The sequence below is a fragment of the Camarhynchus parvulus genome, chromosome 15 (assembly GCF_901933205.1).
Source record: "Camarhynchus parvulus chromosome 15, STF_HiC, whole genome shotgun sequence".
NCBI lineage: Eukaryota > Metazoa > Chordata > Aves > Passeriformes > Thraupidae > Camarhynchus > Camarhynchus parvulus.
In genome coordinates this window covers 12,066,675-12,080,174 of record NC_044585.1, presented here as the reverse complement: position 1 = coordinate 12,080,174, position 13,500 = coordinate 12,066,675, and the positions used below count along the sequence as shown (strand labels likewise).

The 13,500-nt window shown below is 54.4% G+C and overlaps 1 protein-coding gene across 16 annotated transcripts in view; it reads left to right on the top strand.

Moving 5' to 3' along the window:
- The window catches only part of NCOR2 (nuclear receptor corepressor 2), a 226,709-nt gene extending 219,633 nt beyond the window's left edge, over positions 1–7,076 (top strand). For 11 of the 16 annotated variants that reach the window (XM_030959051.1, XM_030959054.1, XM_030959050.1 and 8 more), the window contains exons 44-47: positions 610–663; positions 2,618–2,845; positions 4,472–4,651; positions 4,772–7,076. In XM_030959051.1, the coding sequence (XP_030814911.1) occupies positions 610–663; positions 2,618–2,845; positions 4,472–4,651; positions 4,772–4,947 (638 nt within the window). In that variant the 3' untranslated portion in view covers positions 4,948–7,076. The remainder of the gene's footprint in view (positions 1–609; positions 664–2,617; positions 2,846–4,471; positions 4,652–4,771) is intronic. The other 5 variants (XM_030959056.1, XM_030959057.1, XM_030959052.1 and 2 more) reach the window with 3 other exon arrangements.
- Positions 7,077–13,500: the final 6,424 nt, after the last annotated feature.

The following is a 13,500-nucleotide window of genomic DNA, read 5'->3' as shown; positions in this document are numbered from 1 at the left end:
CATGAGCCAACAGTGTTGTTATGCCCCTTTGGGGACATGTGGCTGAACCCCCTGACCTTCCACACTTTCCCTTATCAAGAAAAAATATATAGAAATTGGATACGCCTCTTATTTGATGAGAATTTCTGTTATTCTAAGGAAAGCAATATCCAAGTCAAACAGCTCAGCTAAGAGGGAAAATATTGATTTAACATTTCTTTTCCTCCTCCTTGCCCTCTCCACTGCCCAGACCTGCTCCATGGATAAGAGGGCATTGAGCCTTTGAAAATCCCATGGGCAGGAGAGAGGCTTTGGCTCCATGGAGTTTGTAATCCCAAGGGCAGGAGGCAGGAAGGGAGGGAGGCCAGCACTGAGCACAGAGACATTGCCCTGGCTTTCAGGGCTCTGCTGTTTTGCCCTTTCCCACCTGGTGAAGGTGCCCACTGTGGATCTCCCAAAGGCACTGGGAGTTATTCCTGGTCCCACCCCAGTGCCGGGGGAAGCTGGGCTGCTGTCCAGAGTGCTGTGACAGAGAAGGGAGTCTTGTCATGGCTGCCATGGCAGGTCCTCCCAGCCACTAACCTGCACGTGCTGCTCTCCGTGCTGAAGAGCTTCTTTGTTTTTCTCCAGATGTGGGGCAGCCTGGGACAGAGATTTTCAACATGCCAGCGATTACTGGAGCAGGTAACTCCCCACATACCTGTACCTCGTTTCCCACAGGGCTTACAGCTATGGAGAGCAGGAGGAGGCTCAGTAGATTTAAGCATCTCCTTTGTTCTGTTTTCCCTTAAAACCAAGTGTAACAGTTGCTGGGAGGCAGAAGCCTCGGGACACACCATAACTCCCTGCAGTTGGGTTGGAGAAAGGGCAGTGTGAGTCCTTGGAAAGCCTGGCAGAGTTTGAGGAGAGGTTAAAGGTCAAGCAAGAGTTGGCCATCTGATGCCATCAGAGGGTTAAACCATCTTAGCAAGGTGGACCTCACACCTGGAGAGAGCACCCTGCTCTTGGTGGGACCTTTTGGGTGGGTGGGAGGGCAGTGGCAAAGGGGAGTGTGAGGGTGGGCAGTGGGAGCTGTCACTTTGGGCTGGGCAGGATGCAGGAGCCAGTTACAAACTGGGGCAAGAGCAGCACACTGTGCTGGCCAAAGTGGTAATGTTGAGGACCAAAAGGGAGATGAGGGGTGCTGGGGCAGGAGGAGGTGTCTCCTGGGAGTTGGAGGAGTGCTCAGGCCCAGGACCAGCCCAGGGGGAATGACAGTGGGAAGCTGTCACCCTGTTGCCACCTGCAACCTGTCCGGGTGGACTCACAAATGGAGTGAATCCCCACTGAGGAATACTAATTGCTACTTAATTGATTAGGAGTTAATGCTCTCCTGCAGCAGGAATGCCTTCAGGTTGTTAGTTTTAAGTAGGAGAACAGCAGGTTCCCCACAGCCAAGGGCAGGAGGTGCTGTGGGCAGGGGTTTGGTGCCATGGGAGGGCCAGTGGTATAGGACTGCTTGCCAGGGGAAATGAGTTTGGGAGAAGAAGTGAGCTGGTATCAGCTTCTGGGGTGAGCAGGTGCAGCCAGGTAGGACCTGAGGGGTCCTGGCAGACAAGATTTGAGGGTCTGTTTGGGCTAGAGGGGGCCAGCAAAGACCCCGCCTGTTCTTACAGCGAGACAAATGTTCAGACAATGGGAACCTGGGGTCTGTCCCTTTCCAAGCAGACGGGGCAGGGATCCCAGAGCAAACACCCCAGGATGGGCTCAGCTGGGGGGCCTGGCAGTTCTGTGTCTGTATTTTGCCCTTGCTTGTTCCTGTAAGTGCCACCCCGGGAGCGGCGGTGGCGCGGCCGAGCCTCTGGTCCCTGTGCGGTGCTGCTCCATAACTGCATGGCTTGAGACTCACCCCACACCTCGCCTCTGCATCCTGTCCCACAGCCCAGGGGTGCTGGGCCCCAGGGAACCCGGCCTGGGGAGGGGGGGTGGGCAGGGGGCTTGCAGAGAGCTCGAGGAGGGACAGCAGGACGCTTCCCACTCCCCATGTAGCCCAACCCACACCGGCAGCTCTGGGGCTGCCTGCACCCTGTCACCACCCCAGGGCCAAATCCAGGCGTGTCTTTCTCATCAAGTGTTTCTGTGGGGTACTCCTTCTTCCTTCTCTGATTTCCTTTATGGGAAACCTCCCCAGCCTCGAAATTCCTGGCACACTGACTTTTGCTATGTGTGCATAGGGACCCCACATCCACATGACTCTCCTCCTGCCCCCATGCCGAGCCTGGCTGGGTTGGGAGCACAGCCCCTGCTCCTTGGAGATGCTCCCAGGGGCTCAGTGACAAACCCTTGTCCCCAGCCCCTGGCCCCGGGGAACCTTCCCAAAGCCCAGATCCCAGAGTGAGTCCTACCCGTCCCACCGCCAGCCCCCGCCGAGCCCCGGGGCGGGATGGAGCGGGAGGAGGAGGAGGAGGACGGGTGCATCGCAGTGCTTTAAAGAACAAGATGACAAAGTTTGTTGCTTTGCGAGAATGTGCTGACTGTTTGTTTCTTCCCTTCTCCCTTGTCTCCTTTCTCCCCCTTTCCCCGTCCCCCCCATCTTTCTTCTCATTTGGCTCCCCCCCATCTCCCGACCCCTCTCTCCTCCCTCTCCCGTATCTCCCAGGGCTAATCAGTTGTAGGAGCCAGTCGGTCCAAGAGAATTCCAGTACCAACATGGGGTTGGAGGCAATAATTAGGAAAGCCCTAATGGGTAAATATGACGAGCAGTGGGAAGAGCGCTCACCTCTCAGTGCCAATGCTTTTAACTCTCTGAATGCCAGTGCAAGCCTGCCCGCTGCTATGCCCATAACTCCTGCTGATGGACGAAACGAGGACGTGCGCTCCTTGCCAGGTCTGCAGCCCTCTCCACCTTCACTCTCTCTGTGTTATTAATTCTCAGCCCTTTTATCTCCCCATTTACTGGCGGATTTATTCCTCCCCTCCCCATTTTTGTTCATTTTGGTTTTCTTCTCTCCCCTCCCTGCCCCAGCTTTGAGCTTTGTGGATCTGCTGATTAATCCTGTTTGATGTTAATTTAATAGTCTCCAAAGGTGCTGTTGCTTTCTCTAAACCACTGACTTGCTCCTTTCCCTATTTGTTGGTTTTTAATATCTCCTTTTCCTATATTTTTTTACACAATGGAGAAGTTTATGGGGGTGGAACTCCCCCACACCCAAAAAATCAAAAAGGCATAAACTTAAATAGCAAGCCCCAACTGTCTTTAAACCCCGAGTGGGATCATTGCTGCCAAAAGAGGGGAAGGTGCTGAGAAGGGCTGGTGTGAAGGACACAGGGCAGGGTAGCATTTTCCACCCCACTCCAGTCTCTGGGAGTGTCAGGGCAGGATCCAACCTGGGATGGGGGTATGGGATCTGGGAGTGCCTGGAGCAAGAGGGAGATTGTAAGGGAGCTAAAAGTGATGCTTGGGGTATGATAAGAGAGGAGAGCTGGGGGTCAGCTGCCCCATGGGCCCCGGTGGGGCTTGCAGAGCCCCATGGCAGGGTGTGCTCAGCTTTGGGGAGACTTGAGCAGAGAAGAGAGGGTGGCTGCACAAATCCCCACTTAAGAAAGGGAGGGAGGAGAGGGACCAGGGGTGGATGGGGGAAGCATTTGTCCCCCAGACACAAGGGCAGAGTGCCTCATGCGAGTGCCCTGCACAGAGCATGGCACCACTGCCAGGGATCACCCTCAGGAATCCAGGCACAGAGCCCCTGGCTCAGGAGGAGATCCTGGGTGCACACGTGCACCATCCTCCAGTCAGCTCACACCTCTCTGGGTCACCTAACATCAGGCACTCTAAAGCTTTTTGCAGAAAAGCTTTTCTGGCTCCTGCATGAAACCAGCAGCTTCTTCCAGCTGTGCCTCCCCATGCCTGGTGGATGGCAGGGTGGGATGCAGAGCCCATCCATCCCTCCCTCTTGAGGAGCTTCCCCAAGGGAGCTGAGCTCACCTGTCCCACAGAGCCCCTTCTGGCTTCAAACCTTTTGAAAACTAAACATCCCCAGGGATTCTGCTGTAAGGAGGGATGAAAGACCATCCTGGCCATGCAGACCATGAGAACGGGGAGTGTGCTCAGGGCTCTGGCACCCCACAGCTCCGGGGGGTTCTGTGTGTGTGGGGCAGCACACGGAGCCATTTGTGAGCCGTGACTGTGGGCTGAGCCATGAGCCAGCTCGGGAGCAGATCCTGCAGGGAAACGGCCAAAGCCACACGGCCTCTCCTGCCCCACGTCCCTCCACGGGACAGTTGGTGGCATCAACCCACAAAGTGGAGCAGCCCAGGAGGGAGCAGAACCCTCCTCCACCCGCCCCATCGCCATTCCCCGCTGTGCTGCCGTCGGCCCGGGGTGAGCTTTCCTCCTGCCACGAGCCATTTTTGCAAAGCTCCTAAAAGGGAAGCGCTGGGAACCCGCACCCCTTCCCCAAGCCCGGAGTGCTGTCATGAGGAGCCGGGTGACAGCAGGTGCCTCTCTTTGCAGGAGGAGGGGGGAAGCCAAAGATCGCTGCCAGACCCAACAGCCGCAAGGCCAAGTCTCCGGCGCCGGGTCTGTCCTCGGGCGAGCGGCCGCCCTCGGTGTCCTCGGTGCACTCGGAGGGCGACTGCAACCGCAGGACTCCCCTCACCAACCGCGTCTGGGAGGACAGGCCGTCGTCCGCAGGTAGGGCAGGAGGGGACGGGTCCCCAGAGAGGCCGTGCCACCCTGGCAGGGCTGGGGGAGGCTGCAGGGAGCGGGGGCACGGCCACCCCCGGTGCTGACTCTGCTCCCTCCTCCCTGCAGGTTCGACGCCGTTCCCCTACAACCCGCTGACCATGCGGCTCCCCAGCGGGGTGGTGACGGCAGCGCCCAGCGCCCCGCTGCCACAGGGCACCCCCGGCAGCCAGCACCACGCCTGGGACGAGGAGCCCAAGCCCCTGCTCTGCTCCCAGTACGAAACCCTTTCGGACAGTGAATGAGAGGAGCCAGGGGCAGGGAGACGGCGACCAAACCCGGGGCACGGGGAGCGAGCGGGACACCCGGGGCGAACGCCCACCACCCCGGCCCCGCCGGCTCTCACGAGCGAAGATGCAGGAGCAGAGCTGTTTCATTTTTCCCTTTTCTTTTTTTTTTCTTTATCCCTTCCCTCCCAACCAGCTAAATTGGTGGGGATTATGGTTTTGGTTTGTTTTTTTCTTTTTAATTTTGTTTGGGTTATTTTTTTTTCTTTCTCAACATCTGGAAATTTCTGCATCCTCTTCGGTCTGATAAAGAAAAGAAAAAAGCCTTAACGAGACAAAACCCAAGGAACCCATCTTCGATCTTGGCAGCCGTGCTGGGCGGTGTCCCCCGTGCTCCAGAGGGACCGTGAGCGGCCGTGTGTCCGTCCCGGGCCGTGTGTCCATCCCGGGGCCGCTGGGACGCTCTGCCAGCCCCGTCCCACGAGGGCTGCAGGATGTTCTGCGGAGCTGGCAGCGGGCGGGGGGATGCTCCCCTGGACCCGGCCATGGGGATGTGCCTCAGAATTGCAAAACCTTGAGCGGGTTAAAGAGAAGATTAAAAAAACCACAAAAAAACGGTTGAGAAGTGAAACAGGATGGAGCGCCTCGGGTCGGTTCCCTGGCTGATCCGAGGGCTGGTGCCCGGCATTCCCGTGTCACAGGACGTATCAGCCCCACGACGACACACTTCGAACATGGCTGGGAGGAGCGGGCAGGGGAGGGAGAGAAGAGCTGTTTCTAAAAAAAAAACCCACAAAAAATCCTGGTCCCTTCGATGGAAGCAATCCCGGGTCACTCGGAGCGGGCAGGGACGTCCCGGGCTGGCTCACGCGCTGCCCACCGAGGGGCTCGGTTGCTTTAAGTGCATTGTTTTCTGAATGGTGAGAAAAGGCAATTGTAAATTGTATTGGTCTACAGGGTATATTTTTGATACCTTCAGTGAATTATGTCAATATTTTACGCAAGGAAGGACTTAAACAAAACACAGTATTACATGCTGTAAAAGAGGTTCTGTTCTTACATGGAGGCTTTGATGCATTTGTCTATTGTATGGAAGGGTTTAAAAAAAAGAAGAAGGTAACAGTGATCCATCAAAGTTATCTGGGAGTCAGGAGAATGTATGTACTTAGTTTAAAAAAAAAAAACCAAACAAAAATCTTGCCATGGTTGCAGGGCCCCCCGTTACACACACCTTTGCTGGTTGTAGACGTTGATTCTCCAGAGCCCTCCAAGCTGGCCAGGGCAGGGGCAGAGTGGGCAGGAGGCCAGCGTGGCAGGGAGTTCACAGGAAACTTTAAAAAAAAAAAAAAAAGGAAAAAAGGTTAAAAAAAAGTTTTTATTGTATTTTTGTGATACACACGAATGCTCTACTTTACATTATTTTTTTCATTCCATGATGTTGGCTCATATCTGCAGTTACATGGTTAAAGAACAAAAATATTAGACTTTTTTTCATTCACTTCTGCTTTCTCGCTCTGGGGGGAAAACAAATGGCAAAAAAGGAAAAAAAAAAAAAGAATAAAATGTATTAAATGCTTTGCATTCTATACGCTAGAGGAGCCCCAGCCCGGCCCAGCCCCGCAGCCTCCGGCAGCCCCGCGGGCTCAGGCGCCCTCACCTTCCCCACGGATCTTTCTTTTCCCCCTGCAACGTTCCCAGGTTGATTCTGATTTCAAAGCAAGAGAATGATGGTGTTTGTTGTTTGTTTGGGGTTTGTTTTGTTTGTTTTTTTTTTCCTGTTGGGTTTTATTTTTTGTTTTGTTTTTTTACAATGTACAGGTTTTTAAATGTTCATCAATGTTTGTGTCTTTTCTGTTGTGCTTTTTTTTTTTTTTTAAGAAAAAAATCCGAGACAATGCACAAGCGATGTGGAAAGTTTTTGCGTTCCCAGGTTATTGCTGCTGGTGTCTCTGTGGCTCTGAGCTGTACAAACTCACAGAGCTGATGTCTGGGCAAAACGCTATTAAAATGTTGCAGATTCTGCTGGGAAAAAAAAGAATTATCCAAATCTGACCCATCTTCAAAGCCGCCTCCTTAGCCGATTCGGAAAAAAATAGCGGAAAAAACCCCAACCACAACAAAGAATAAAGTTCCCACTTGGCACAGTAGCAATACTGTGTGCTGCTTGGTGTCTGCAGATGCGCAGGAAGGCGCTGTGAGCGGATGGATGGTGGCCGCAGAGCTGGCAGTGGCACCAGACCCTGCCAGTGACCCAGCGAGGGCTGAGCCGTGGCCAGAGGGGCGACAGGAGGGCACTGGAGCTGCAGCCTCGGGGCTCTCGCCAGGGGTAGGTAGCGCAGCACGCCAGGGTGGAGGTGCTGGGGTGGCATTCGGGTCTCTCACCACGCGGGCACCCCGTGCCAGCCCTGCAGCCGGGTGTGGGGACATCAGGGAGGGCCACGGGCTCCAGCCAGGAGCTGCAGAGCTGCCTTGTCTCCATCCCAGCTGGGCAGGGTTGGGCTGCACTCCTGTTAGAGCCATGGGCAGCAGTCACCAGGGTTGGGCTGCACTCCTGTTAGAGCCATGGGCAGCAGTCACCAGGGTTGGGCTCACTCCCTGTTATAGCCATGGGCAGCAGTCACCAGGGTTGGGCTGCACTCCTGTTAGCACTCCTGTTACAGCCATGGGCAGCGGTCACCAGGGTTGGGCTCACTCCCTGTTACAGCCATGGGCAGCAGTCACCAGGGTTGGCTCACTCCCTGTTACAGCCATGGGCAGCAGTCACCAGGGTTGGCTCACTCCCTGTTAGAGCCATGGGCAGCAGTCACCAGGGTTGGGCTGCACTCCCTGTTATAGCCATGGGCAGCAGTCACCAGGGTTGGCTCACTCCCTGTTAGAGCCATGGGCAGCAGTCACCAGGGTTGGGCTCACTCCCGTTACAGCGATGGGCAGCAGTCACCAGGGTTGGGCTCACTCCCTGTTAGAGCCATGGGCAGCAGTCACCAGCAGCATGGGCAGCACCCCGAGCTGTGGGATGGAGGGAAGAGCCTGTCCCACCCTTCAGTGCCACCCCAGAGCTGTGTTTCTCTTCTCCCCTCACTCCCACTGTTCTCTGTGTGTACAAGGTGAGGGGCTGGGCTGGCCAGGAGCCCAAAGCACAGCAATACCTGAGGCTGTGCCACGAGCATGGCAGGACAATTCCAAGGGATTGATGAGCGTGTTTCAGCCCTTACGGGGTTTGTGGCTCAGTGCTGATGGATGGATGGATGGGGAGGTGTCACCCACCTGCTGGGCACGGCAGTGTGTGCAGGAGGGACTCAGGAGAGCACCAGAGCAGCAGCAGCAGCTGCCACTGGGGAGCTCTGAGCCCCCGTGCTGTGGTGCAGGAGCACAGCATCCTCCTGCTGCAGGTTAATTAATTTCACATCAATGAGCTGGCAATGTGTGGGCAGGAGACCCAGAGCAGCTCAGTAAGGATCCCCCCTGGACCTGGAGGCTGCAGATGGATGGCCCCACTTTACCTGCTCAGATGTGGACCCAGGGGAGGGTGGTTTTGGGAAAGGAGGAGCTGCTGCTCCTGTAGGTTGTGGTGTTTCCCCCTCTGGCCCTCGTTCTTCCCACCAGAGCATCCCCAAGCACCCCAAAATCTCACAGCAGGGTCTGACAGCACCACCTCGTGCTGTTGGCTGCGGTTGTGCAATCCAGGAGAAACTCACATTTAAACTATTCCAAAACCTCGAGTTTAAACTGAACTTTTACCAACTTTGTAACTTGTACAAATGCAAACAAATCACTGGACAATTGTCTCTTGAACTGTACTGGGAGGGGGAAATCTCTCTGTGTGTCCCCAGCCTGTGCACAGCTGCTGTGCAGGGACTTTTGCAGAGCCCACCAGGTGTAAATAATGCCACAGCTTGCTCCAGAGGGGAGGGGTGCTTCTGCTCAAGGGGGGTTTGTTCACTGTCACAGCGAGCGAGCTCTGCCCTGCTGGTTCCGTAATAAACGAGCAAACAAACCAACCCAACCCAACCCCAAAGTTCTTTGGCAGCAGAAAGCGGCTCCTGCTGTGGGGGTGTGTGAGCCTGGGCAGGATGAGCTGCTCATGGTGAGGGTGGGAGGGTGAAGGGACCCCTGTGCTGGCACTGATGGGGTGTCCAAGGAAGAAGGGCTGAGGGGACCAAGGGGTGATGGCAGCAGGTGTCTTTCCATGTATGAGGTCACAGTGAGCATCCTTAGACCCCTGTCTCATTCACCCAGGGCTGTAGGAAATTCTGGGGGAGGCTAATGAGTGACTACCTAGTTAAGAAGTGAAACCTAACTAAGAAGCCCTGGGATCTGTTTGTGGATCTGAATTGCTTTACCTCCAACACCCATCCCATGAGGTGTGATTAACTTCAGCTGGGAGTGCCCAGGTCCCCTCTCACAGTGATGCCATAGGCTGGGGAGCATTTCCCACTGCTGAGGGTGTGATTGAGGGGGAAGTGATGGGTGGGGGTCCCTGGGTGAGTCCAGGGGGATGGCTCTGCATGAGGACTAATTGATGACTGTATGGAATTTAGTCCATTGAATGGCTGCTAGGTGGTTTGAGGGCCTTCTGCTGCCTTTCCTGGGGCACAGAAATGGATTTTACACAAATGATGTTTTCCTGAGCACAGCAACGAGCATTTCAGCCAGGGTGTATCCCTGCCTTCTGCCAGCACTGCTTTGTCTGCCCAAGGGATATCCAAAAGGTTTCTTTCTCCATGCTGCTGAGAGTCACCCTGGATCATCTGGATTGCTGAGACACCCTCTGAAATCCCTCCAGGTATGTACCCACACTGACCAAATCTGCCTCCTCCTGTCTCCATGTGCTCCTCCAGCAACCAGCTGCTATGGCAATGCACCAGGCAGATACTGCTGCCTCTTAAAAATCAGCTTGAAGATCTCTTGAGACCAGAGATTTTGTTCAAAAACCTTCATGGAAAGGCCTTTGCCACTCTGAAGGCAATTAGAGTAAGTTAATAACCAGTACAAACAGGAGCTGGGCTGTTCAACCTCTCACATCAGGGTTTAAATGCTGACAAGGGCTGACAGCCATCTCCCTGGTCAATAATTCACACTGATGCTGAAGAAAGAGAAGGTGGGAAAACTCTCAATTCAAGGCCAACACTTAGAATTTAATGATGGAAACTTTAGGTCTACTTGCAAAGCTCTTACATAAAGAGATGAAAATGAAATGGGACAAAAGCAGATGGCTCTGAAAACTAGCAATAAAAATATGCCAGCAATCCACACTCACTTGTATTTTAAGTGGCAGACAAGAGTTTTTGAGGAGAAAGGGAAGATAAAAGATGCCCCTGACACCTTTGCCCTTTGGGAAAGTGCAGGAGCATTGTGACCTGGTGACGAATTGGTGTTTAGTCAGGATTAGAAAACTTTTTTCTTTTGGAAAGAATTAAAACAAGAAGATGTTTGTGGTTTGGGTTGTTTTTTTTTTTAGCTAGGCCAGGCTGAGTGACAAGAGCAGGGAGAAAAGGGCACGAGGTGGAGGCTGTCCTTGTTGTGCACCCCAGGACACTGCACTGGGCACCAGTGCCATCCCACAGGGATGAAGGGATGTGGGTGATGAAGGGACTGGGATGCAGCTGGGGTACCCAGCCATGAGCAGGGCAAGCTTTGTTGTTTAAAAGGGTACAAATCACAGCAGAATACCAGAGCTCTGTGCTGGCAGCACCCAGCCCTGTGTCCTGCCACGATGGTGGCCCACAGCCCTCACACACCACCCCAGCTGAGCCCTTGGCCAGAGGCTGTTCCTGGGCTCTGCACAGCAGGAAGCATTTTATACTCTCCTGACAACTGCAATCCAAACAGCCATCCATCAGTTCTTGTGATTTGCCATGAAATTATATATGCTCTGTGATGATGATGCAGAGGGCTAAAGAGCTGATCTTGGCAGGAGATGAGACGGGGTAGGCTGGCAAGTGACTTGGAAGGAAAATAGAGCAGCTTTTGGTGGGATGCTGGCTCTTATCAGCACTGGGACCCTGAAGGGTGCTGGGCAGAGGTGTCCAGGCTGGCTGAGCTCTGCCTGGCTGCTGTGCCATCTGGGGAGAATTGGGTCCATAAGAGACTTGGGAATGAGCATCACTATGTGCATGTGTGAGTAACGGCTGAATTAATTGTCAGGTTTATTTATCCTCTCATTTTTTTGGCCTCCTGCAATTACCAAAAAGGATTTGTCAGGACTCCAGGCAGTGGAGTGGTAATAAATCACTGGCCATGGACAGGAGTTGGAGCAGTTGTATCTGGAGTGATCTGAGGTTGGTGTTGGCATTACTGAAGGGCAAATGCTCAGAGGGGCTGGGAGCCTGCAGCACGAGCAAACAAACCAACAAACCGACCAGCCAGCTTTGCAGAAATACCCCTGCAGTGAAATCCATGGGCACACAGTTCTCCAGCTGTGGAGAAACCCCCTGGCAGGGATGCAGGGGGGCCTGAGGAGGTGAAGCCTGGGCAGCCCCAGAGCACATTGCCAGACCCTGCAGGGCTGCAGGTCCCTTCCCTTGGTGGCACCAGGGTGACCAAAGCCACCCTGTGAAATTCACAGCATCTGCCTGCATGCCCTGAACCGGGAATCTGCAAAACAGAGCTGAAAGGTGAAATCCTTGTGCCGCAAGCACAGCACTTTCTGGCTCCTGCCTTCCAGTACAGGAGGGTGTCTGGATCCCACCGAGGAGGGACCGTGTTCATCCCAGCTGCAGACACAGCTGACAGGTGAGGCCTTCCCCTTGCTGGCCCTTGTACAAGGAGAGGAGGCAGAAAGGGCTGGAGCCCAGAGGTCAGCAGCAGCACGGTGGGAGTGCCTCAGTCACACACTGCTCCGAGAGGCTGCTGTGTTTCCCTGCTTGGAAATCATCCCCCTGTCCCTCTGCAAATGCATGGAACCTGATGGAGCACAGGGTGTTGCAGGGGTGGTAAGCTCCATCTGGAGAGCTGTCTGCTTTGAAGTCAGATGCTGTTTTAAACTCTGCAGGGTACTTCTGCTTAGGGGAAGCAGCAGTTGTCAGAACAGACTGATCTTGGTCCAGAAATTTTTGCTGCTCCCCAACTTCTTTTCATATTTATTAGTCATTTGCAATCTCTTTGATGACTAAATGCATGTTCAGCTTGGAGGAGACTGTTGCAGTATTTGCTGAGGTAAGTCAGGGCAGAGGAGATGCTGGCCACAGTGGCCATGCTAACGATGGTGCATCTAGGTTAGTCATTATTAATTGCCACGGCAGCCCCAGTGCTCCTGAGCAGATGCTGAGGAAGCTCATGGAGCCAGCAGGAGCCCTGGGGAGGTTGTCCTGAGGTCTCACCTATGGGCAGTTGTTCCATGAGGCTGCAGGTCAGTATTTGTGGAAAACCTTGTGCCCATGGGACAGGGGCAGTGCCAGGAGCTTCTGGGGGTTCCTCTCCTGCCTCCAGTGGCACAGGAGGAAGGGAAGGTTTCATGAAGAGGAAATAACCAAGCAGCACCATCCAGGAGGTTGTTGAAGACACTCCATCCCAATTCAACATGTTCCTCCAACTGCTCTGGGCAGCTGCCAGCAGGTGTGGCCTGATGGGCCCAAATCAGCTCCAGTGAGACAGGGATTCTGAAGAGGTTTGGACTCCACTGGCTCAGGTGTTTGTTTGCAAAAGTCCAGACTTCAGCTGTGAAATCCTGATCCCGCTCTGCCCAAGGCCCAGGAGCATTTTCTGCTGCTGTTTCATCCTGAGCGCTTTCCAGAAAGCGAAGCAGCTGCCAGAGGTCAGACACGAGGAACCTGGTTGGTGTGTGCCTCAAGATGGGTGCCAGGTCTGGATCTGCATTCCAGTTGGACCAAAGCAGAGCTTTCCCCCACGGGGATATTAATCCTGGGTCTTGGCTTAGAGCCATCTCCAGCTTTCATGTTTTTGGAACTGAAAAAGAGCACCATTCTGTTCAAGGGAAGAACAAGTCCTTATACCCCAGTGAGCAGTCACAACTGGCTCCTCAGCACTGAAACCCATCTAACTCCACCCCACTGGACTCATTTTTAAGCTACCAGTCTCCATGGGCTGCCAGAACACCCTGCTTCCCTTCGGGCCAGCCAGAGCCCCTGAGCTGGAGCTGCCTCCTCCATTCACTGGTGAAGGAGAAACCAAACAGCAGAGGTTGGAAACCAAATAGCAGAGGTTGCTCTTGGGTCTCTTTGGGGGGGAGGGCAGCCTTTTTATTAGGTTCAGATGTTGCTTTCTGCCCCAGGCCATGCTGGGAAGTAAAGCAGAGTGTGTTAATGTTGGCTGGAAGAGCCTCTGTGGAAACAGGCTCCAAGGAAGCAGGTTTGTTTCCTGGGGGAATGGGGGAGATGGGCCAGCAAGGGAGGCACAGGCGTGGGCAAGGAGTCACCGCTTGCTGAGCTTCCCTTACTCTCTAAAATCTCCCAGCAGCGAGTGTGGCTTTAGCCAGGCACCCGCTTCTCCAGGCTCTTGGGTACCTGCTGCCCCCTGGCCAGCGGCTGCTGTCCCCAAGACAGTGGCACCCACAGGGAGAGCTGGCCCCAGTGCTGAGCTGATGGGTTCCTTCTGGATCTGTTCCCTGTTGGG